Source organism: Bos mutus, chromosome 23 (assembly GCF_027580195.1).
Source record: "Bos mutus isolate GX-2022 chromosome 23, NWIPB_WYAK_1.1, whole genome shotgun sequence".
NCBI classification, from domain to species: domain Eukaryota; kingdom Metazoa; phylum Chordata; class Mammalia; order Artiodactyla; family Bovidae; genus Bos; species Bos mutus.
Window position 1 is genome coordinate 39636337 of NC_091639.1, and position 24259 is coordinate 39660595.

Consider the following 24259-nt stretch of genomic DNA (forward strand, 5'->3'; position numbering starts at 1 on the left):
TCTGTCATGTATGTATCTAAGAGTGGACATCCCAGAGTCCCAGACTCTGTGCTCCCAATGCACGTTCCCTCCCAAAGGTCAGGGACCTAGATCCCAGGTACCACAACTAAGAGTTCACAAGCTGCCACTAAGAGCTGGTACAGCCAAAAAAGAAAGAAAAATATTTAAAAAGACAAAACAGTGGAGGTGCTGGGTCAGCTTTACTAGATATTAGTACTCATTGGACCCACTCCAGCGTTCTTGCCTGGAGAATCCCAGGGACGGGAGAGCCTGGTGGGCTGCCGTCTATGGGGTCACAAAGAGTCGGACACAACCAAAGCAACTTAGCAGCAGCAGCAGTACTCAGTTCTCCAAAGTAGCTGTGTCACTGTCCACTCCCACCAGCGCTGCATCTGATTGGCCCGCGTCCGCTCTGACTTGGTGTCACCAGTTGGAGAGTTTACAGCTGTAGCCACACACAGCAGCATGGCTGCACCTCAGAAACAGAAACACGGAATAGAGTGAAAAAAGCCAGACGTAACAGAACACACGCCATGTGACACAGGATAGTGGTACCCATGAGAAGCAGGAGGGGGCACTTCTGGGGTGCAGGTGATGTTCTGCTTCATCCAGGGGCTGCTTACACAAATTTACGCCCTGAAAATTCACCAAGCTGTGTAGTCAGGATTCATGCACTTTCCTGTCTGTTATACTTAAATAAAAATTTCTAAAGAAGTTCTCTCTCAACCTCCCCCTCTCTCTCCCTCTGTCATCTTTCCTCATAGTACTTGGTTGGGAACTGTCCCCACCAGTGGCCCCTTCTCAGCCATGCAACCTGTACAGTTGCACAGGTCCCACACTCAGAAGGGCCTGCAATTGGTTTCATGCTCTGCCATCTTTGTCTTGAAATTTTTGGTGCCCAAGGGGCCTTTTGTTTGCTTTTGGGACTGAGCCTCAGATGTCATGCAGCCACCCTGGCCACGGGCACCCTCAGAATCTACACAGGCCCCCTTCCCAGCTTGGTCTCTGAGGACAAGGTCAGGGTGCCCCTATTCCTGAATAGAGAACATGCCAAAGGCCCAGTTTGGCCCCAGGATGGTTCTCCCTCCTGCGGGAACATGGAATTGCACTTCCCTGTGGATGGAATTCCTGGGTCATAGGGTAGGTTTGGCTTCCCAGGTGGAACTAGTGGTAAAGAACACGCCTACCAATGCAGGAGTCGTAAGAGGCGCAGGTTCGATCCCTGGGTCGGGAAGATCCCCTGGAGGAGGGTATGGCAACCCACTCCAATATTCTTGCCTGGAGAATCCCATGGACGGAGGAGCCTGGCAGGCTACCATCCATAGGGTCACACAGAGTTGTACATGACTGAAGCAACATAGCACACACACACGGTGTAGGTTCAGCTCTCAGTTTAGTTATTATGGCTCATCTGGTCATTTAAATGGTGCAAGGAAATACTCGGTAACAATTGATGAGACCCTTTATGTCCAGGTCCTAGGGAGAGCGTACTCTTAGCTGGGGAAGGAAGGACTTATGGAAGAGGTGGATCTTGAGCTGTGCTTTGTAAGACTTGTTTATACCAGGAAAAAAGTGAAAATTCCAGTGGAGAACCTAGTGGATTAAAGGTTTAAAATTAGATATTAACATATACATGTTCAATAGATAATGCAGAAATAGTCACCCGAGCTGGTAGTTGAGGTTGAAAAAAAGTGACTTGTGAGGTTGCATAGATAGTGCGACTCTTAGCAACTCTGCTGTGTTGCCTTATAGGTATTAACAAGGCTTTTTTAAGAAGTGATGACTTAACTGTCACGATTTAGTGTTTTTGTGCAGAGTGTTAGTTTAGTAGCAGTTTTAGACATTCTTTTTGCCCATATTAGTCAGTTAACTGTTGACTGTTATGTCCTTCCAGGAACATAGGTTTTGTCCATAGTGAACAGAGAGCGAGGGGCTTCTCTGGTGGCTCAGTGGTAAAAAAATTCAGCTGCAATGCAGGAGACACAGGAGATGCAGCTTGGATCCCTGGGTAGGGAAGATCCCCTGGAGGAGGGCGTGGCAACCTGCTCCAGTATTCTTGCCTGGAAAATCCCACGGACAGAGGAATCTGGCAGGTTACAGTCCATAGGGCTGAAAAGAGTCGGACACGACTGAAGCAACTGAACACGCTTGCATGCACGAACAGAGTTAATGTTCATAGTAAGACAGTGCATGAAAGAGTTGTGAAACAGTTGATGCACTAAGTGCTAAATCGGTTGTTGGTCAAGGATCCTATCAGACCAGGGGAGGGATCAGTGAGGACCAGGTTTGCATAGCCCTAACTTGAATGACAAGTGGAACGTATATTGCTACAGTTAAGAGAACAGAGGTATGGAGATGGAAATGACCCTGGTGTGCTCCTAGGTTGATAAGAGCAGAAGATACACACAGAAAGGAAAAAGGAGATAGAAACGTTCGGTTACTGAGTCCAGGTCCCAGCGGCCTTGAGAACCAGGACTGAGGAGAGGACAATATTAGTGACCGTGAGAACTGAACCAAAGGCCTAAACGCAGCACGTGATTTTCTGTACATTTTGCTCTTTTATCACGGCTTTCTTAAATGGGCATCAAAGGACTTTTTTTTTTTAAGTTTTGAGTTATTTTCTATAACTGTTAGGGTAGCTTTGTGATTTTATGAGGGGATCTGGTTTGGAAATTGACAAAATGAATAATTCCTTTTTGTGTCCTATTTCATTTCATTTGGTATAATGAGTTGGTTTCATAAGACTGTTAATATCAGCTTATATTTAGATATATAATATAGATAGCCTGAAAGTACGGAAAAGATATTTTTCATTTAGTTCATTACAAACTAACTCTACTTAGGGATAATTTTGTTTTGGATAGTTAAGCTACTTGTCTAGTCACTATTGCCATAAACTTAACCTAAGATGTATTTAGAGCAAGGATTCCTTTTTTAGTGTCATGAACCTCTTAGCAGTTAGTTGAGATCTCAGGCTGAATTCTCAGAATACTGTTTCAAAATGTATAGTATAAGTAGGATTACAAAGGAAGCCAATTGTATAAAAATAGCTACAACAATATAGTTGTTAGTCATATCCGACACTTTGCAACCCCACGGACTGTAGTCCACCAGGCTCGTCAGTCCATGGAACCCTCTGGGCAAGAATACTGGAGTGGGTAGCCATTCCTTTCTCCAGGGGATCTTCCCAACCAGGGTCTCCTGCATTACAGGCAGATTCTTTACTGTCTGAGCCACCAGGAAGACACAATATTTAACAAGTTGAATGATATATTTACTTCTTTATCATATGATGCATGAGATAGAGGCAGTTTACAAGCCATCATAATGAACATAAGCAAGATACTAAGAGCCTAACAGTCGTAAAGCAACATGAAAATACATGATTTCTGTTAGTGATTAAATCACAGAAGTGTGGTTAAATGTGGTTTGTTGCCTACAATAATAATTGAAGGACAAGCTAAATTTCATGACAACAAAGATAATTTTACCTGCCCCAGGTACAAAGGTCTGGGGTTAGGAACCCTTAATTTAGGATAGTTTGAAATGCTCAATGATATTGCTTCTCTCATTTTCTCCTTATTGCTTTCTCTTTAATCCTGAAAAATACAGTCAACAGTTCACATAAAACATGTTCATACTATTTTGGGTTATGATGCTTGAGCAATATCCTTTATTTTAATAATAGCTATGCAATTATCTATATTTACCTAAGTATGCTTTAGGAAATTATTAACAGGTTTCATTATATTGTAAACATGTGTAACAGAGTCCACAGTTAAGATTAAGTTGGCAATCAGGTGTATTAATCTGGTTAATTATTGATGTTCTTTATTTAGGGTCCAATTAATGTAAAAATAGTCTAATGATGTGGCACATTTTACAAAACTGTATACTGAAATAGCAAATAGTATTCTTGCCTGGAAAATTCCACAGACAGGGGAGCCTGGTGGGCTGCAGTCCATGGGGTTGCAAAGAGTAGGACACGACTGAGCAGGCACACACAGGTACCAAAACTCTAACTTGTTAAGCACGAATTTTTAACAAAGAAACTGTGCTCTGAAAAGCCTGGTCAGATGGGAGAAGAAATTGACGTACTTTTTAAAGTGCTGTAGTAATTTAAATGTCCTTCTTATGAGACCAAGTGTACACCTAGTTCTAATATAGGTGTTTAAAATTATTGGCTTTCTTTTCAGTTTATAAACGAGAGGAAGATTTATTCTGTCAGTGTCATATGTACAGTCACTGTTAAAATGCTGACTTTGGCTAGCAGTTAGGTCAGTTGAAACTTACATTTATTGTTACTTGATTTTGCTGAAATTTTAGAAGATTATCTTTCTCAAAACATACTAATTTGCTTGATGGAAGGATTTATTTTGTTTTTCTCACCTTATTTAGAAATCACTAATTTTGGAATCAGATTCTTCATCTGTTAAAGAAATGTGAATTTTTTTTTTTTAAAAATTTGGCAGCATAGTTTGTATGTACTTGTTAAATCAAAAATCATTGTAATTATTTGTTGACTCTTGTAGCCTTTTGAGCTTTCCTGGTGGGTCAACAGTAAAAAAAATCCACCTGCCAATTCAGGAGACATGGATTCCATCTCTGGGTTGGGGAGATCCCCTGAAGAAGGACATGGCAACCCACTTTAGTATTCTTGACTGGGAAATCGCATAGATAGAGGAGCCTGGCAGGCTACAGTCCATAGGGCCTCAAAGAGTTGGACACGACTTAGTGACTAAAAACAACCAACAAAGGGCAGGTACATGCACCATACCCCACATGGCTCTCTGCCCTGTGCTTCCATCTGCCTTCAAAAACAAAAATTGTGATAAAATATACAGAACATAAAATTGACCATAGTAACTATTTTAAAGTCTGTAGCCCAGTGGCATTAATTTACATTGTTGTACAACCATCTGCACCATCAACCTCTAGAACTTTTTCATCTTCCTAAACTGATACTTTGTACCCATGAAACACTAATTCCCCATTCTCCCCATTCTCTTCCACCTGCTTTTTTTTTTATTTTATTTCATTTTTAAACTTACATAATTGTATTAGTTTTGCCAAATATCAAAATGAATCCGCCACAGGTATACATGTGCTCCCCATCCTGAACCTCCTCCCTCCTCCCTCCCCATACCATCCCTCTGGGTCGTCCCAGTGCACTAGCCCCAAGCATCCAGTATCGTGCATTGAACCTGGACTGGCATCTCGTTTCATACATGATATTTTACATGTTTCAATGCCATTCTCCCAAATCTTCCCACCCTCTCCCTCTCCCACAGAGTCCATAAGACTGTTCCGTACATCAGCGTCACTTTTGCTGTCTCGTACACAGGGTTATTGTTATCATCTTTCTAAATTCCATATATATGCGTTAGTATACTGTATTGGTGTTTTTCCTTCTGGCTTACTTCACACCTGCTTTTATATATATTTTTTCTTGTTTGTGTCTCTTCCCAGCTACATGTACACTCCATGGACTGTAGCCCACCAGGCTGTCTGTCCATGGGATTCTCCAGGCAAGAATACTGGAGTGGGTTGCCATGCCCTTCTTCAAGGGCATCTTCCCGACCCAGGGATCAAACCCAGGTCTCCTGCATTGTAGGCAGATTCTTTACCAACTGAGCCACCAGGGAAGACTGCAAGAGGGCCAGGAGGGGGCACTGTCTTCAGAATAAAGAAGAGTATGTATGATGCACCCAGGACCTGGGGAACATGGTTAACAAAAAGCTTTGTTAAATAAAAATATGGGATATAATTTAACCCTTGTTTGAAATCTGGGCTGGTTCTTGGACTAATAAATTCTCTAAATTCAGTGTTGAGCCAGTAGCCAGGCAAAGTTGGATCTAAAACCTCTTTGCTGATGGAGTGGATAAAGCATTAACTCTGCTCCACTAATAAAATATTGACTCTTTGTTAAGTACTTACCAGGGACTAGGTACTCAATACACAGAAGGGACTTAGAAAAGTACTTGTTGTTGTTCAATCACCCAGAGTCATGTCCAACTCTTTGAGACCCCATGGACTGCAGCTCAATATATTTTTTTTTCTTTATGAGAAGTATCACATTTGGCTCTGCAATCATCCTCGAAGGTGGTCATTCAGTTCTGAGTGAGAAATAAATTCAGAGACGTGGTGTCCCCTGCCAGAGGTCACACAGCTGGCAGATGGTTCCAGGTCTGGGTGATTCCAAAGCTCAGTGGGTTCAGTATTTACTTTGCAACACTTCCCCATGTCAATTAACCAAAACAGGATTTCTGACACATTTTACTTTCGTTTGAATAAAACTAGTTTTTCCTGATTGCAAGCATGTATAAGTTCTTTTTTTTAAAAAAAATTCAAGCATGGGAATTCCCTGGGAGTCCAGTGGTGAGGACTTGTTGCTTTCACTGTGGAGGCCTGGGTTCAATCCCTGGTCAGGGAACTAAGATCCCACAAGCCACAAGGCATGGCCAAGGCATAAAATAACTTAAAAATAAAATAAAAAATTTAAAAATTAAAACATTCAGGCACTACAGAAAATGAAACTATTAATTAAGACTTCTTAGAATGTTCTGTCAAGACTCACGGTGACCCTACCAGGGGTAGCAGGATTTGGAAAGCATGTTCCTCATCAACTCCTCCTTCCATGTTTTGTCTCCAGGTCAGGGATTTTATGTTACATTCAGTGACCTTTCTTTCTTTATCATCCCCTCCTCGATGTTCTCTGGAGAGAACAGAGGAGGGTGTGCAGATGCTGAATCTACCTCCTCCCATCTCCCCACTAGTGTTTCCCATAAGAACTTCTTGTTTTCCATTCTATGCACTGGGCTTCCTCCAGCCAGGTCTAAGTTTGTTTTTCTGAACATTGGTTTCATCCTGGGTGTAATAAGGAAGTTGTCAAGCGAAACTGTTTTTTCCGGAGTAGCTGCAGTAAGCCTGCTATCTCTGGGGGAGCAGGAAGCAGCCCTTGGGATAGGATGGGCAGGTGGCGGGGGCGGGGGCCGGGATTGGCTGTCCATGAGCTCACCCCCTGGGTGGCATGATATATAAGGTTCTGACCAAAGCATCTTCTGAGACAGCCTGGAAACTGGCAGCATCATCTCCCTGGGAGAGCTGGAACTACTACCCCTCATTGGATACACCTTTCAGCAGACAGGGAGTGGTGCCCAGACGTGGGCAGTACCTGACGCGAAGCCCCTTGATTGGGAGCTCCCGATCACAAGTGTCCTGCGACAGGAGCGACTTCCATGCTCTGAAGCTGACTGAATGATACTCTCCTTAGACGACTGGAGTAGTAGGTGGGTATCTTGGGGTCCTGAAAGGAGGGTAAACCCCGAGTCCAGTCCCAACACTGCTTCTAGCTTCCTGGTCTCTTCATCTCTAGAAAAGTACAAAGTTCAATGACATGATTTCAGCCAGGTGTCATGCAAGGAGCTGGGGACTCACCTGGATTTAGAAGCTCTGAACTCAAGTCCCAGCCCTGCTGCTTTCTTGCTTAGCAGTCCTGAGCAGGGAACTTCACTTCCCTGGGCCTCAGTTTCTTCATCTGTAGAATGGGGGCAGCATTACATACCTCTCCTGCTCATTTCCCTGTTGGATGTTGTGGAGGTCAAGTGACAGCTTGGCGTGAAGGTATGTAGTAAAGAGAAAGTTTGCAGAAACAGAGGTGTTATTACCGATGGTCGGATGAAGGTTTTATCACTTTACATTTCTTGGAAGCTAGTCCAAGGACAGGGAGATCTTATGAAAAGAGTTCTGGTGGCCTGCTGCTCCAACAGGGATTTTAGGGGCAATTATAACATTGCATGGCCTGTGGTCTATGGTCGTGGATAGAGGACAAGATGGGGTGAGGATGGGATGGGGGTACCTGCACAAACTCTAGTGCTGGATGGAGGGGTGCCGTGGTTGTTTTTGGAGTTCTCCTGCTCTGTGTTGATGACCCTACTGCCCCCACAATCTGCCCCACCGCTGTGTCTCAGAGTCTGAAGGTCCACAGTTAGGGAGTTCATTGTTTTGGGTTTCAAAAGATCCTCAAAAGATGCAAATCCCAACCTTTTGGAAAATAGGTACCAGGTGATGTGTGTTTGATGGTGACAATCAGATTGGGCAGATGGTCCAAGTCTAGCTCTTGACATTGAGCTGCAGGTTGGCTCTGGCAGAGCTGACCCCAGCTTTCCAGCCCCAGGCTCAGATGCCTCTTTGATCTGAAGCTTCATGCAAAACCCCACTGGGCTCTGCTGTGGTCAGGCCATGGCTGCAGCCCTTCGTCCCTGCCCAGCCTCACATTTTAAGGTGGCCAAGGACGAGCTGGAGAGTTCTCAGGGACAGATATCCAGGCAGGAGAAGGGTCCAGAAGCAACGAGATACGAGGACACATCTAGAGACCTGGGCTGTTGGGCGATGGGCTGGCTGGAGGGACTCGGGGTGAGGTAGCCTCTCCTCAGGGCGTGAGGGCCTGCCGCTAGCCAGGTCAGCTCTGAGGAGTGTGTGTGTGCTAAGTCCCTTCAGTTGTGCCCAACTTTTTGTGACTCTATGGACTGTGTAGCCCACCAGGCTCCTTGGTCCATGGGATTCTCCAGGCAAGAATACTGGAGTGGGTTGCCATGCCCTCCTCCAGGGGATCTTCCTGACCCAGGAATCGAACCTGCATCTCTTATGTCTCCTGCATTGACAGGTGGGTTCTTTACCACTAGCGCCTCCTGGGGAGCCCCCTGTTTAGGGAGGCCTGTCCTTAATTCCCGCTGGCTGATGGTGGAACTGTCTGCCTTGAATGGTGGTGAGCTCCCATTGCAGGGAGTGTCCCAACAGGGGAGGCGAGTGTACGAAGGAGCCCTACACTTCTCAGGACTCTTCAATTCTAGGAACCGCCTAGGGACCCCATGAAGGAGAAGGAATACCTGGATTGTTTCCACTTAACACTTGGGAGGCAGGTGTGAGAGCTGGATGGGTCCAGTGTTGAGGGAAGAGATGACCACCTTGTCCCCCACTCCAGTCCTCCAGTGGTTGTTGGAGTTGTCCTACCAGAGGGTGTGGGCTGTGGGTGTGGACCAGTCATCTTGAGAGCCCAAATGGAAGACTTTAACCTCAAACAGGCACTGACCTTCGGTGTTCGGAGTGTCCGTGGGCTCACTTGTGCTGATGAGTAGGAAACGTGAGCTGAGCGTCAGCCCTTGATTCTCCTACTCACCGACTGGCTTCCGGCCAAGAGTCTGTGAGTCCCACCCTGTGTCTACAATCTTTGCCTCTGGGACAGAAATGTTAATACCTGGGCACACGTGAGTGTGTGACTCCAGCCGTACAAGTAACAGCAGGCACGTGTACGGACATGGTTATCAATGTCAGCATGAAATAGCAGATTTGTTCACCCCTAAGTGTGTATGTGTGTGTGTGTGTGTGTGAGTGTGTTTACGGGAGGCCACTGTGCTGGAAAAAGAATTCAGAATCCAGAGAAGTGGATTCAAGCCCCGTCTCTCCCTGCTTCTGGACTGTGAGACCCTGGGGAAATCTCATAATTGTCAGAGCCTCAACCTCCCACTGCCAGCCTGGCTCATTGCCAGGCTGGGGCCAAGTTGAATTGAGAGCTTGTGGATGGAGGATGTGCTGGGTGCCCTGTGGCTGGTAAGCTGATTGTGTTTGTATATTTGTTCCAGAAACACTGAGAGCCTCCCAGGCAGTGTGGACACAACAGAAACCAGGCAGACTCGGGCCCTTTCTCTGGACCTTGGATCGAGACAGGGAGGGCAGAGGGCAGACGGATACCCGGAGAATGAGGCCCTGTATTTACACTTGGGGCTCAGGAGGGAAACTTTAGGGTGTTATGAGTTCTCGTAGGTTGACGGTACGAGAGCATGTTTCGGGGTCACATGAGCATCTTAGCCCGACTGGGCTGCCGTCACAAACTCTCAGAGACGGGGTGGCTTAGAGGCAGCAGGGATTTGTTTCTCACGGTTCTGGAGGCTGAAGTCCAAGACTCAGGCGCCCACAGGTTCGGTGTGTGGTGAGGCTTCCTGGTTCCGAGACCGGGTCTCTCTATGTGCTCACGCGGTGGAAGGGGTGAGGGAGCACTCTGAGATCTCTTGTATAAGGGCATTAGTCTCTTCCATCCGGGCTCTGGTCAAATGACTTAATTATCCCAGAGGTCCTCACTTGTATTACCATCCCACTGGGGATTACGTTCCAACATATGAATCTGAGCGGGACACAAACCTCCAGTCTATAGCAGTGAGAGTCTGTGGATGTGACCCTGGGTCCACACCACGCTCCCTCGGAGTGGCCGGCTGTTTGTTGTATCTATTGTTTGTAGTCCAGGAGTGGAGAAGGGGAGCAGCTAAACTCCCTCTAGGGAGCGGTGACAGAGCTGTTACAGAGGAGCTTGGCAGTTGCGTGAATTAGAGAATGATGTATAGATGAGGTCAGCGTATAATTTAGAAAATAAACCCCAAATGGCAGCACACGTGTGAAAAACTGGCCAATTTCCCTTTCCGCAGTAACTCAAGGTCCGCTCTGTGCACTTTCTCTGGTATTTTACTGCTGTTTTTAAATACGTCATCAGTACATGTCAGAAGTCCTGCAATCGGCAGATTGTTGGGGTGTTACGGGTATTTCTGAGCAGACTAGGACTTTGCTCTGAAATCCACTTTCTGTCAAGGCAATGAACAAGTTGATAAGAGCAGCTGGGTTTCATGCAGCCAAGGTCTGCAGCTGTCTCAGGGTTACCATCTGGAGGCGTGACCTGGACAGGGTGGAATTCCCCGACGGGCAGGCAGAACTTAGATGATGTCCTAGGCAAAGCAGGGATACAGGACAACAAAAAAAAAAAGAGGAAGGAAAAAGAAAGATTTGCTTTGATGAATTCTGGACAGGCAGAATTTTATAATTAGAAAGTCTGGAAAGATTTAATTTCAGCACGCACAGAATCTGTGTGTGTGTGTTTGTATGGTGTGGGTAGTATGTGTGTGTGTGTGTCGGGGGGGGGGGTGGTTAATATTAAAACACAATCTTCTCAGGCAGGGCTTAGAGACTTTAAAAGTCTGAGGACACATCTGCCCCACAGATCTTCCAGGTGTCTCCTTGGAGGAGGGTAGGCCTTTAAAAAAAAATGTTTATTTCTTTATCTGGCTACCCTGGAGTTTCTCTTCCCTGGGGAACACTCTTGGAATGCCAAGGTCATGCTCCCCTCCCCCCACCCCCCACCTCGCCCTGCCCCTGGGGCCGCTGCAGCTGCTCCTCCTCTCGGCCTCCCTCCCCTTCCTCTGGGCTAGGGAGCATTGTTGTTTCAGGAAAGCAAGGGCCAAATCAAGGCAGTTTTCTTGAAAAAACTGCACGAAGGAAAACCACTGTCAAGTAGAATTGTCTTGATGCTCTGATTAGAAATAGCAGAGTGTCCTTTGAATGTGGTAGGAGGACACTGCCACCATCAGCAATGGGGGAAACCGTTTCCATAGCAATGACAGGTTTTTTTCAGTAATAACTGCGCCTCTTTTCTCTTTCGTTGAACAAAGATGCCAGGCCCTCTGTGTGGGAGACCCCCTCGAGCCAAGTTAGTGCAGGAAGCAAAGGGGCTGGTTTGGTGGTTCTGTTACTGAGCAGCTTCTCTGCCAACCTCATCCAATTTGCCCGATCACAGGAACATATGGAGCTAGCAGAGAGCACCCTGACATCATTCAGTGAATATCTCTGTTTTTTCCCCCTTTTTCTTTTTGGCCAGCAGCTGTGGGATCTCAGCTTCCCCACCAGAGATGAAACCCAGATGTAGCCTCGGCAGTGAAAGCGAATCCTAACCCCTGGACTGCCAGGGAAGTCCCTCAAGGAATATTTCTGGCTCAGCTAACTTTGATCTTAACATCAAATAGAACTTCGACCTCAAGTTATCTTCTCTTTAAACCATGTGCTATTAAAGAGAGAGAGTAGGGACTTCCCTGGCAGTCCAGTGGTTAAGACTCCGCCTTTCCAGTCCTCGGGGTGGAAAGTTCGATCCCTGGTAGGAGAACTAAGATCTCGCATGCCACAGGGCACAGGCAAAAAAAAAACCCAATAAAATTAAAAATAACTAAATAAATAAAGAGTGAGAGTAGCTATCAGGGGAATAGAGAATTATTGCCCTCACCACGTACACCTCTACCCCTGCCCACGTGAGGGCTCCAGCTGCATTTCGTTCCCTAGCACCGAGCACTTCCTGGTACATAGTGGGCGCCTGTTAAAGGTTTGCTGAAAGAAATTAATAAGAAAGCAAAATATTTTCTTCCATGATTTCTTTTCTTATCCCACTTAATGCCACATTTTGGATGCATAACTGTAAGGCGGCTTCTGAGGCTTTCAAGAACATTAGACAACTTTCAGATAAAATAACATTGCTGAAAGTTTTCACGTAACTCTATCGCTTCTTTAAGGAACCTTGAGCAACAAATAAATCCATACGAACTGCCTGTTTCCTCACCTCATTTCCTCCAAGACTGCAAGCATGTGGATGCCTCGCCGGGTGGTACCCACTGGCTTCTGGCCATCCTCCCTACCCTTCCTCCTGAAACTCATGTTTGAAGGAAGAAAGGCATCATTGACTGCTAACTCTCACCTTCAAATCTCTCTGTATTTCCCTGTGCCTTTTCTTCCCTCTCTTTATGTATCTTCCTCACATTCACACGGATCCCTGCACATATGAAACTACAATTATAGCTTCTCATTTTGTCTCTAAGCTGGACATAGTAATAGAATACATTTTAAAGTAATGAATCAGTTGGGAAACACAGAAGATATAATGTAGATACATTAATACTTAATACACTAATAATAGTAAATGCATGATGAAGCTGTATTACAAATTAGAGTGCTGCTGCTGCTGCTAAGTCGCTTCAGTCGTGTCCGACTCTGTGCGACCCCAGAGACAGCAGCCCAGCAGGCTCCCCCGTCCCTGGGATTCTCCAGGCAAGAATACTGGAGCGGGCTGCCGTTTTCTTCTCCAATGCATGAAAGTGAAGTCGCTCAGTCGTCCGTCTCCTAGCGACCCCATGGACTGCAGCCTACCATGCTCCTCTGTCCATGGGATTTGCCAGGCAAGAGTACTGGAGTGGGTTGCCATTGCCTTCTCCACAAATTAGAGTAGGCAACCCATAAATCTAAACTGCATAGGAATCTCTGGAACTCAGGACTGAGATTCCAAACCATATTTCCTTTTTCTCTTAACTTCCACCAAAGGGCAAAGGGTTTCTGAACAACTTCAGGAAAATTGGAAAGCCTCAGGAGTTTCAGATTAAAGGCACACAACTCAAGTGCTCTGCCCACACCCCAGCCTGGTTAAAATGCTGCCCAGAAAGAGGAGGTTGTTTTTTCTTTTCCATCAGTAGTTGCTTCATTTTGGATGGAGAACAGAAGGGTCCCGGCTGCTTTAAGATGGAGCGGGTCCAAATTCATTTATTGTATGTTAACTACACACTCTTAGGTATTGTTCAGTTTACTAAATGCTCATTATACATTTATTCCTTTGTTTAATAAGTACTTACTATGTGCCAGTGATGTGCCAGGCATCTTCGTAGGTACTCAGGAAACAAGACCTAGCAAAACAGACAAGAGGGGAGGCAGAGAGGCTCAGGCAACAAACCGCTAAACATGTGAAGAAATCTTGCCAATAGGAGGGCCCCTTTGGGAAGTTAGAGCTTCTCTGGTGGCTCAGACAGTAAAGAATCTGTCTGCAATGAGGGAGACCCAGATTTGATCCCTGGGTCGGGAAGATCCTCTGGAGAAGAGAATGGCAATTCAATATTCTTGCCTGGAAAATCCCATGGACAGAAGAGCCTGGTGGGCTACGGTCCATGGAGTTACGAAGAGTTGGACACAACTGAGTGACTGAACACACACACACAGACACACCAGTGGTTAGGACATGGCACTTTCACTGCTGAGGGCATAGGTTCAATCCTTGGTCAGGGAACTAAGATCACCAAACTCAGTCTCGTGGACTACAATCAATGTGTTGTCAGGGTCTTCCTCCTGGAGGTTCTAGGGGTCTAGCTGTGAGATCTGGGGCATGACCTCCTCTGGATCGGTTTCCTCCTCTGGGACACGGGACAAGGATACTCGACCCTCCCAGGGATGCTGAGGAATTTAAACAAGACAACGGCTTTGAGAGTTGATAGTACTCACATGACGGGTGGGTTGGATGGGCACACAGGTCAGCACCAGTAGCCACCTCACAATCTCCGAGGCCTCTTCTAAGGGAGCTGTCTGTTTCGGTTGTAGTGCAATGGAGCCTCCGTGGAGCCCGAGGAAGCCTCTGTCGTGGAGGAGAGCCAAGTCTCTGGACAGGCTGCAGAACGCCCAGAAGGATTCAGAGTCGTGGGACTGCCAGGGCCCTTCCCTGCCCACCGGCCCCTTCAGGGGAGGTCTTTGTCGGACGGCCAGTGATGGGGCCAGATGTCTCAAGAGTCCAGTTCAGTCTGTGGAGGCTCAGGACACCACAGCTGCTGCCCCCAGCCCAGAGGAGACCAAGGATCTTCTCAGCGAGCAGAGGCCTCTGCAGGACGCCAAGAAGGACAAGGCCCAGTGGCAGGCCCCGCAGGGATGGCTGAGGTTTGTGGTGAACTTATTCTTCAGGACAGGCCCTGAGGAGCCCAAGGAAAAGACCAACAAGAAGGCAAAGGGGAAGGAGGGCCCCTCCGAGCCCACAGAAACCCCCGAGAGCCTGGGCGAGCCAGCTCCCAGGAAGAAGGCCCACAGCAAGAAGGCCAGCCGCAAGAAACACAGTCAAAGGAAACGCAGTGCGGAGGAGGCCAGGGGGGCCCGAGACCAGGAGGCCGAGGGCCAAGAGGCCAAGGCGGCTGAGGCCTCACGCAGCGAGGGGGCTGACCTGGGCCCAGCAGCCAGGGGTGAGCAGACTGTGCCTGTTTCTATGGTGACCCCACCCCCATCCCTACCCCAGGGGCTGGGGTGCTCTGAGCTGTTTCCTCAAACCTCTCAACAGAAAGGGACTTGGAAGGTAGGGCTTACCATCAGGAACAAAATCTCTTCTTAGAGGCAGAGGTGCAGGGGGCTGAGAACTGGAGGTGAAACCCCAGTTCCACCACTCACCGGCTGGGTGACCTGGGGCTGGAGACTTGCCTCACTGAGCCTCAATTTTTTTTTTTTTTCATTGATACAACGGAGACTATAACAGGTAGCCGTAGTCCAGAGCTGGCATACAGCAAGGGCTTCATAAGTGGCAGATGCTATTATTGTTAAGTACTCAGAGTTGAGGAGCACAGCCAGGGAGAAATATGAAGGCAGAGGGGAAGCTGAGCAGGAAGCTCTATCCCTCAACATTAATCTACGTGTGAGGCCTGGGGTAGATGACAGGGAAGTAGAAACAACTGGCTGCTGGTTCTAGACTTGATTCCATCAAGTTTGGGATAAGTTTGCTGTGTGACCTTGAGCAAGTTGCTATCCCTCTCTGATATCTTTGATTCTCATTTGTAAAATGAGTGAGCTGGTCCCTAAGGTGCCTTCCGTTTCTGATGTTTCGTGTCCTAGAGTTGAATGTCCCACAGGCAGCTGGAGGAAGATGGAAATTTGCCCTACAGGACTCAAAACTCACCATGTTTTTCAGGGGGAGAAGAAATCCAAGGAAGATCCAGGATACTTGGGGGTGGGAGAGTGGAGAAAGATGTCTGGGCTGAGGCAGCCTCTTTTCAAATGGAAACCTAGGAGGGTTTCTGATTGTTTTGGTTAAGCCAAGAGCTGGCTCCAGCAGTGCCTGGCCTGCTGTGAATTCCATGCACTGTGTTGATTAACAAAGTCAGAAGAATCTCACTGACACCCACACACAGTCCCACACACTTGGTTTCATCTTTATTATCGGTGGAGAAGTCTCTGATTTCCACCAGTTCTTGCTCCTCGAAGGTGGGGGTGCTAGAGTCTGGAAAGTTTCTTTCCAAGCCGTAGGTCACCAGCAAGAAGACAAGCTCAGAAAGCTCGATATTACTGTTTGTAAACAAAATGGATTGCTCCAGACAACTGATTGGACCTTGGATGTTTAGACCTCACAAAATGCATGTGCCAATTTTGACCTTGGCTCTTCTGGTGCTTCTGGTCCATTTATGTTAGAGTTTCACAGAAGGGAGTCTCAGGAATTAGACTGGTCTCTGGAAAATGCTTCTGCCTTATGTGTTAATGAGCATGGGAACTTTTTAAGTCATTTAAAATTTATAGAAGGAATATATACATATATATATATAAACACCCACATATATATACATAAATATTTAAATATATAGAAGAGTGGAAAGAATAGTTCTGTGCACATTCACATACTTACAATTGTTAATAGTCAGCCTTGCTTCATTGTTGCTGAACCCCTTTAAGTAAAGTGATGCTTCATCCTTAAATACTTAGACACACATCTGCAAGAAATAAGGACAGTCTCATACACTACCCCAGTCTTGTTATTGCCCTTAATAAAATCCATAAGGCTGTATGAATCTAATTTCCTACTAAGAAGGGGCATATTTTAAAAGATATGAAAATGGAGGAGCTATGCATCTGTCAAGGAGTAGCTCAAAGGCATTTAATTGGTTATTTTGCAGGAAATCTGCAGGATGATTGTTTTCTCATGTGAGAGGGAGATGGCTGGTAGACTGAGTCAAGGAACAAAAGCCTAACAGGGTTTATAAATGAGAGGCAAGGGGTAAGAACATCTGCAGACAGTCTGGGAAGAGGGGATCTTGTCTGCACCTTCTTTTGTGTAATCTGATCAGCTGCAACTAGCAGAGGCCACTCTGGGCACACTGTCTTTGGGTAGGTCAACTGGAATATCAAAAGAAAACCATTTACATCGTTTGGGCTTCTGTGTAAAGACTTGGCAGTGTGGTTGGGGCACCAGCGTGGCAGGCTATCTGTGTCCTGCCTGCTGGAGTGCCTCTGTCCACCTCAGATGGGCTGGTGCTCCATCATTTCCCTGGCTGAAATTTTGTGGGTCGAATCATCTCTAACCTTGTAAGGTATTTCCAAACGTAGTCTCCTTTGATGGCCAGACAGCCTCCTGAGGGATCCAGGATGGGACTTATGAGTCACATGTCACAGAGGAAGTGATGAAGGCCCAGAGAGGTTAAGACACTTACCCAAGGTCACACAGCTTGGGTCACAAACTCAAAGTAGATGTTTACAAATCTGCAAAGTTCAAAGGAAATTGTGGGGTACAAGTTGAATGCCTGAAGGACTGACTCGAAACTTCTGCGTAAAATTGCATGCTTTGGCCTAGTACCCTTCACCTGTGGACCTTCCAAGCCTTTCTTAGGACCAGGCCCTGAGATTGTGCTCCCCCATCCCCAGTCTGCGGCCTAAAGGAGCTGTTTTAAGAGGACCCTCACTTAATCCAGAAGTCCCAAGTTGGTCTCAGAAGGCCAAGGCAGTCATTAAAAAGAGTCCTCTCTGCGCCTACAAAGATTAACCAGGTGTATTGGTTTTCTTCTAGAGGATATCATCATCCAGAAGATAGTGGAGCTGCTCCAAAAAGTGGGAGACCAGTGGGAGGACGAGGTGAGACGCGAACCGTCCGCACAGATGCCCAGGGGCACGCTGCCCTCCCTCCTGCTCGCTCAGACCCTACCTGTGCTTGCGGGCCTCCCTGCTCCCCTGCTCTGGCCTCTGTCACCAGCCGTGCCTGGGGCCACCCTGAAGCCCTTGAGTGCTCCTCGGCTGCTTCTTGGGGACCTTTCCCCTCTCCTGAGGGTCAGGGGCCTGACTCAGTTTCTCTCTCATCTCTCCCACAGCAGCATCAAGCCCTTCAGTCTGTGGTGACCCCACGAAACCCAGCACCAGTCGTCAAGAAGAAATCCCAAGAGAAAATGTCTAGCCTCAAGAGAGCCTTTTCTTTTAAGAAATATGGCTCCGAGGAGCCCAAGAGAGCAGGGGCCGCCCGTGTTTCCAGCGCAGAGTCCCGGCAGCCCAAGAGGCCCAACTTTCTGCCCCTGTGTGTGGGCGGCCATCGGCCCTCCAGCTCCAGCCTCCCTGGTGAGCAGGCTCACGGTTACCATAGCAACACTGCCTCCCGCGCTGGAACCTTCCCTACGGCTTGAATTGGCCATGTGCAGAGCTGCCGTCCCAGTTCTAAATTTTGCTCTGCCCTGAGCAGCGTGGGGAGGGCAAAAGGAATGCCAGAAGGTCACCTCCACACACCACCCCTCATCGTCTAGGCAACCCAGCTAAGCCCCCGGTGGAAACTGTGTTCAGAGAATTCCACCAACTAGCGTGGTCTCTCTGCAGCCTCAGCTTCCACACCCTGGCAGCGGGTAACGTGCAGAAGGGAACTGGAGACTGGGAGGCAGGAGATCCAGGTGCTGGGCTGTATAATCCTTAACTCTGTGCCTCAAATCTCCTCGCCTGTAAAAATAAGACATTTTCTGGCTGTGTGTCTGTTGGCCACCAGTCCTCATCTTAGGAAGTACAGCTTATTATCTCCATTTCACAGATGAGGGAACTAGGGTTTCGGGAGGTAAAATCATGTGTGTGGTCACGGGGCCCATCACGATGGAGCCAGAGTTACCGGGAGAGAGGGTCTTCCTGGTGTCAGGGAGGAGCAGCCTAGCAGGTCATCCTGGCCAGGGGAATTCACATTTTAAAAAGGAGGAAGCAATGTTGAACTAGTAAGAGTGGATCCCCGGTGGTGGGATTTCAGGCCACAAGGGAGATATTTTCATGTAGGCGGAGCCTGGCTGCAATCGGTCTAATTCAAGCCAGGGCATCAGGCATCTATCTACTCTCCAGTTCGCAGGTGAAGCCAAGATGGTGGCGGGATGAGCTTCCAGGGGAAGAGGGTGGTGGTGGTGGTGGTGGAGAAGCCCAGGACAGGCACAGCTGTACGGATGGACGTGCAAAGGGGTGAGGGAGCTTGGTCTTCAGTACAGCGGAGCCACAGCCCTGCCCAGCAGCCCCCTGCCACCCCAAAAAGGCCTCTGCATGCGCTAGCCATGGAGCGCACTCTGAGTCTCTGCTGACTTCTGTGCATTAGTCAACACCCTCAGGCTGGTGAAGCTCACCCACCGTTTCCTCTTGCTTTTTAGGTGTGGAAGAACCTGAAGTGCAAGAGGCTGTAACTACAGATGGTGGAGATCCAAGTCCCTTTGAGCTTTGCACCCCAGCAGAAAGTGGGGGACCCGACGAGGACCTGCAGCAGGACAGAGCCACAGAATTCAGTCAGTACCCACTCTTCTCTTCTCAGAGGCCCCTTGGAAAATGTCAGAAGAGAAACTGAACCAGAGATAGGCAGTGACCTGTCCTTTCCTGCCTCTGAGCACTGTGGGCTGGGGAGGCAGCTCGGGGTCCAGAACACGGGCCCTAAGCCAAACTGAGCCTCAGCTGTAAAACCACAAAAGTAATAATGCCCTCCTTGGGGAGGCCGACACTAGGAGATGCAAGGGAAGCATTGGCCTGTGGCAAGGGCTCCGTAGAAGGTACATCTTTAGAACCTGGATTTGAACCTGAGCTCTGACCTCTCCAGCTGAGTGATCTTGGACAAGCTCCTTCATCTCTGGTCTTAGTTTCCTCATCTATAAATTGGGGATAAGAATAGTACCCACTCCCTAGAGTTGGTGGAAGTTCTCAATGAATTAGTGGCGATGAAGCATTTAGAGGTGTACCTGGGAGCTGCTAAAAAAAAATGTCAGCTGCAGTTTATTGTGACTATTAGTGTTGTCATGTAACCCTGCTTGAGAGCAGAGCCTCAGGAGAAATAAAGAGGCTAGGAAGAGGGGGCGAGGCCTTAGGAGAGAAGCTGAACTGATGGTGGCTGCCACCTTTATCATTATTATTTTATCATTGGTGGAGCCAAGCCTATAGTCATGTAATCACTGTCCTTTCTGTCTGTCTGAAGATCAGCTCTACCTACCTCTCCCATTTTGCCTTCTTTGCTTTTCACAGAGGACGTGCCTTGAAGGAGAATTGAGAAGGGCCCCTGATCTACCTAGAAGTGGAGGAAGGAACAGGGAGCGGGGATTTGGGACCAGAAGGCCTTGAGACACCTTCCCCTGGAGGCAGGGGTCTCGGCTGTTTTCCTAAACATAACAAGGCACATCTAGGCCCTTCCACAGCAATGAATGAATAAGTGAATATGTTCCCATGGTATGAATAAGTGAATGAATAAATGAATATGTTCTCAGGGCTTCCCTGGTAGCTCAGCTAGTAGAGAATTTGCCTGCAATGCAGGAGACCCTGGTTTGATTCCTGGGTCAGGAAGTTCCCCTGGATAAAGGATAGTCGACCCACTCCAGTATTCTGGGGCTTCCCTGGTGACTCAGATGGTAGAGAATGCACCTACAATGTGGGAGACCTGGGTTCAGTCCCTGGGTTGGGAAGGTCCCCTGGAGGAGGGCATGGCAACCCACTCAAGTATTCTTGCCTGGAGAGTCCCCATGGAAAGAGGAGCCTGGAGGGCTACAGTCCACGGGGTCACAAGGAGTCTGACACGACTGAGCAACTAAGCACATGTTCCCATGAAACCAGCTCTGCCCTCAGGCCACCTCTGGGGAATCTGTGGTCCCCACCATGGGTTGGGCCAGGGATGACCTCAAATGCAAGCTCATTAGCATCCACCCTGGAGGCCTGTGAGAATCGCCCAGGGAGCCACCGGGTCTTAGGAAATGAAGACTAACCACAGAAAAGCTTTTCTCAGCACTCAAGTGTGAGCATCCCCTTTGTTCTTTTTTTTTTTTAGAAGAATTCATCCAGAAGATCATTGCCCTACTCCAAGATGCAGAGGAGCAGTGTAGAGGCAAGGTGAGGAAGACTTTCCCCACGTAGACCCTGACCCTCACTTTGGACACCCCCCACAACCTGGCACAGCCCCTCCCCCAATCCTACATCTTGCCAGAGCCTGGCTCCCTTCTCCCCTCCTTCCCGGAGCCTCCCCTAACTGCTGCAGGCTGTGCTTGTCTCCCCAGCTCTGAGCATCATCACCCTTCTCCCCTAACCACACCATCTGGCCCACAGTGGGTCTCCGTTTCTGGGGCTGCTGGTCTCAGCTGACTTGTAAAGTCAGGGGCCCTGACTCAGTTTCCCTTATCTCCCCTGCAGCAACTTCAAGTCCAGGAGCCGGAGGTAGCTGTAGAAAACTTGGCCCCAGCCTACAGGAAGAAATGCCAAGAGAGAAAGTCAAACTTCAGAAAAGCCTTCTATAAAAAACACAGCTCCAAGGACCCCAAGAGAGCAGGGGCTGCAGGTGCTGCCAGCCCAGACTCCCGGCCACCCAAGAAGCCCAGCTTTCTGCCCCTGTGTGTCGGTGGCCATTGGCCCTCCGTCTCCAGCGACTCTGGTGAGCAGACCCAGGGTTGCCATGGTAACAGAGGCTGCCTCTGGCCCCGTGGCTTCCTCCAGGGCAGGGCTGGCCAGATGTGTGGTGTACCGTTCAGTCTTGACTTTCACTCTGAGCAGAGTAGGGCGGTGTGGGGGCACAAGAGAAGAAAGGAGTTGGTTGATGCCAGGATTCACCCCCCACAACACACACTTTCCCCCAGCCCATCGTAAACACCTAAAAACAAATATGGTATGAGAGCATCACCATACATAAATCAGAATCACCTGGAAAGGTGATAGAGAAATAGAGACTCAGGTTTGATGAAGTAGGACATGTCCTGGGCCTCTGCTTTTTCACTACACTAAGGTGTGAGGACCATTGGGGTACAACAATCCCCCCCAACATTGGCAGAGTGCCCGCTGCATGCTGCGTTCACACATACTATCTCATTTAACCCCCCTTACAACTCTCCCAGTTGACAGATGGAAAAAGTGAGGTTCAGACAGGCTAAGGGACTCAGCAAAGGCTTACCAAGTTAAAGGGGAAGGGGGCTCACTTGCTGAGACTTGTTGGCAGGCCTGCTTGCTTTCCTCCCAGATATAAGGAGGCAGAGGGGGTAGGTGGAAGAGAGAATGCAATTCCTGGAGGGACAAAGAGCACTGTGAACTCCTCTGAGGCAGGTCCAGGGGCCTGGGGCTTCCCTGAGGAGCCTGGGAAACCAGGACCCCTCTTAAGACAGAGACTTTGGACAGCTTCTTGTCAGAACCTGGGTTCAGTGATGTGCTGGTGGATTTGAGACAGGTGCAAACACATTCACACCAACTCCTCTTTGCCCTCAGATCCGGAGGATCTCGAATTCCAGGGATCCCCACCCACAGAAGGGGAGCCAGTTGGAGCCCCAGAAGCATCCTCCCAGGCCAGAAGCCACAAGCCGGAAGCGGGACGTCAGCCGGATGGAGCGAATGAATCCAGTTAGTGTCACCCTGCTCTCTCCTGGGACAGCTGCCCCGGGGCTTCCCCTTTGCATGGCTTCCACAGGCTGAACCCTAGTAGGGAACTGGGAAGGTGGCTTTACAAATACCCTAGGAGACTCTAGAAGGGCAGAGAGGACAAGGGTTGACCTTTGAACTGGGGCAGAGTTGCAGGTGGACAGCCTTCTTCAGGTAGAGAGTGTCTGTCCCTTCTGTGGGATGCACTTTCACCCCCACGGCATGCCACTGCTTCGCGTGAATGTTTCATGTAAGACTCCGAGCTTGCTCTGGATCTCATAACTAGTGGCCTACTGCAAACAAGCTCCGGTACACTAGGGGCTTGGGGTCCAGGGGAAGCCCTGATTTGTAGCCTTTGCAGATTTCTGTGGTATAAAATTCCCACCCTGGCTGATTTCAAGTTGCCAACAGTTTATAACTATGGGTCTCCAAATATTCCGAATATTCATAATTAAGTCTTGGTAAGAGCCGCACCACCCACACGCCATTGTTTACGGCCCAGGCTGATGGTGCAGGCTATTCTGCAGCCTAGATAAGGTCTCAGTTTCCCCATCTGTCAAAATGGAGCTGAATGTGGTGGCAGGTGAGGCTCGGCAGGTCCAAGAGCCTTCTTTGTCTATAAAGCAAAACGAAACAAAACCCTCATGCTCCAGCTCTAGTTTAGGGGAAGATTTTTCTTTGCTCTTCATAACTAATCTGTGTGCTGTGTTTTAGAGGCAAAATACTTCTGGGATCGATGGATGGGTTATTGCAGAACTTGTCAACAGTCCCTCAATCCTTCTTTATTTTTCTTAGAGGAACTGATCATCCAAGAGCTGGTGGCCCTTCTCCAAGAAGTGGATGGCCAATTGGGAAAGCAGGTGAGGAGTGCTAAGTCCCTCCAAGGACTGAACCGGAGTTCAGTCCCCATCTGGGTGACCGTGGCCTGCCCCATAACTTCTGTGAGCCTGTTTTCCCTTTTGCAAAATGGAGTATAAATACCTACTTGCCAACTTTAGTGCATATATAGAATATGCCAGACACACAGCAGAGGAGATCAATGTTAATTTAAAATAACGGAAAGCTCTGTGTCTCCACCTGCCAACCAGAACTTCCCCCTGTCCAAATCATCCTTGAAGTTCAGCTCAAGGAAGCCTCCTTCCCCAAGTCCCTCTGATTTCGTCCTCTATCTGCCCTTCACTTTGTCTTGGCACATGCTTCAGCAATTATAAGGCCTCTAATTCTTTCAAGCTTTTAGAGTTCCCTCTATTGCTAGATAGCTTGTAACATAAGGTTCCTCGCTTTTGAAAACCTCACAGTCTACTTGGAGAGACAGACACAGATCACATACAAAGAGGCAGGTCATAGATGAGTGATCAGTGTGGTGGTTTAGTCACTGAATCATGTCTGACTTTTGTGAACCGGTGGACTGTAGCCCACCAGGCTCCTCTGTCCATGGGATTATCCCAGCAAGAGTACTGGAGTGGGTTGCCATGCCCTCCTTCAGGGGATCTTCCCGACCCAGAGATCAAACCAGCATCTACTGCATTGTAGGTGGTCTCCCATATTGTAGGTGGTCTCCAGCATTGCAGGCAGATTCTTCACAGCTGAGCCTGTAGCCAATGTTATTGGTACCTCTTCTGGCACCACAGATCACCTGGCCCAGCTCCCGACTGCCAGCACCTGCATCCTTTTGCCTGAAGACTGGCCCCTCCGGAGCCATTTACACCCATACAATAGGCCAGTGTGACACTCTCCACCTTGCCAGGAGCAGCCCTCAATCATCGGCTGATGGGAGCTGGTGTGTACATACCCCAGCTCCCTCCCACCTTGAGGGGATAACTGGGGGGCTCCCAAAGTGCCCCAAGGGGATCGGGCTCAGCTGCCAGCCGGAGGGGGTGCTTCCCATTCTTGCCCCCCTGTCTCCACTCCCCCATCCGTGTCTGCCTGGATCACTCACCACAGAAGGGAGCTGCATCTAAGTCCTAGTCTTTGGATCTGCCTCTGGGGGAACCCAACCTAAGACATTTAGGTATTAGGAGGAGGA

General features: G+C 48.3%; 1 protein-coding gene and 1 long non-coding RNA gene across 7 annotated transcripts in view; one reads left to right on the forward strand and one right to left on the reverse strand.

Moving 5' to 3' along the window:
• Window positions 1-24259, forward strand: part of BNIP5 (BCL2 interacting protein 5) — a 47389-nt gene that overhangs the window by 18497 nt on the left and 4633 nt on the right. Inside the window, exons 2-10 of one of the 4 annotated variants that reach the window (XM_070360867.1) lie at window positions 7043-7289; window positions 14224-14849; window positions 17429-17493; window positions 17727-17967; window positions 19017-19148; window positions 20666-20727; window positions 21025-21262; window positions 22084-22215; window positions 23029-23093. In XM_070360867.1, the coding sequence (XP_070216968.1) occupies window positions 7258-7289; window positions 14224-14849; window positions 17429-17493; window positions 17727-17967; window positions 19017-19148; window positions 20666-20727; window positions 21025-21262; window positions 22084-22215; window positions 23029-23093 (1593 nt within the window). In that variant the 5' untranslated portion in view covers window positions 7043-7257. Of the gene's footprint in view, window positions 1-7042; window positions 7290-14143; window positions 14850-17428; window positions 17494-17726; window positions 17968-19016; window positions 19149-20665; window positions 20728-21024; window positions 21263-22083; window positions 22216-23028; window positions 23094-24259 lie in introns of those variants that run through there. The other 3 variants (XM_070360868.1, XM_070360869.1, XM_070360866.1) reach the window with 3 other exon arrangements.
• Window positions 7298-16360, reverse strand: LOC138984920 (uncharacterized). 3 transcript variants are annotated; one of them, XR_011462172.1, is made up of 4 exons: window positions 16274-16360; window positions 14128-14290; window positions 13488-13538; window positions 7298-10772 (listed from the first exon to the last, which is right to left on the reverse strand). It is a non-coding gene; the product is annotated as an uncharacterized lncRNA (long non-coding RNA). The 3 variants fall into 3 exon arrangements; XR_011462171.1 differs by lacking the exon at window positions 16274-16360 and adding an exon at window positions 15554-15666; XR_011462170.1 differs by lacking the exon at window positions 16274-16360 and having other exon boundaries at window positions 14128-14354.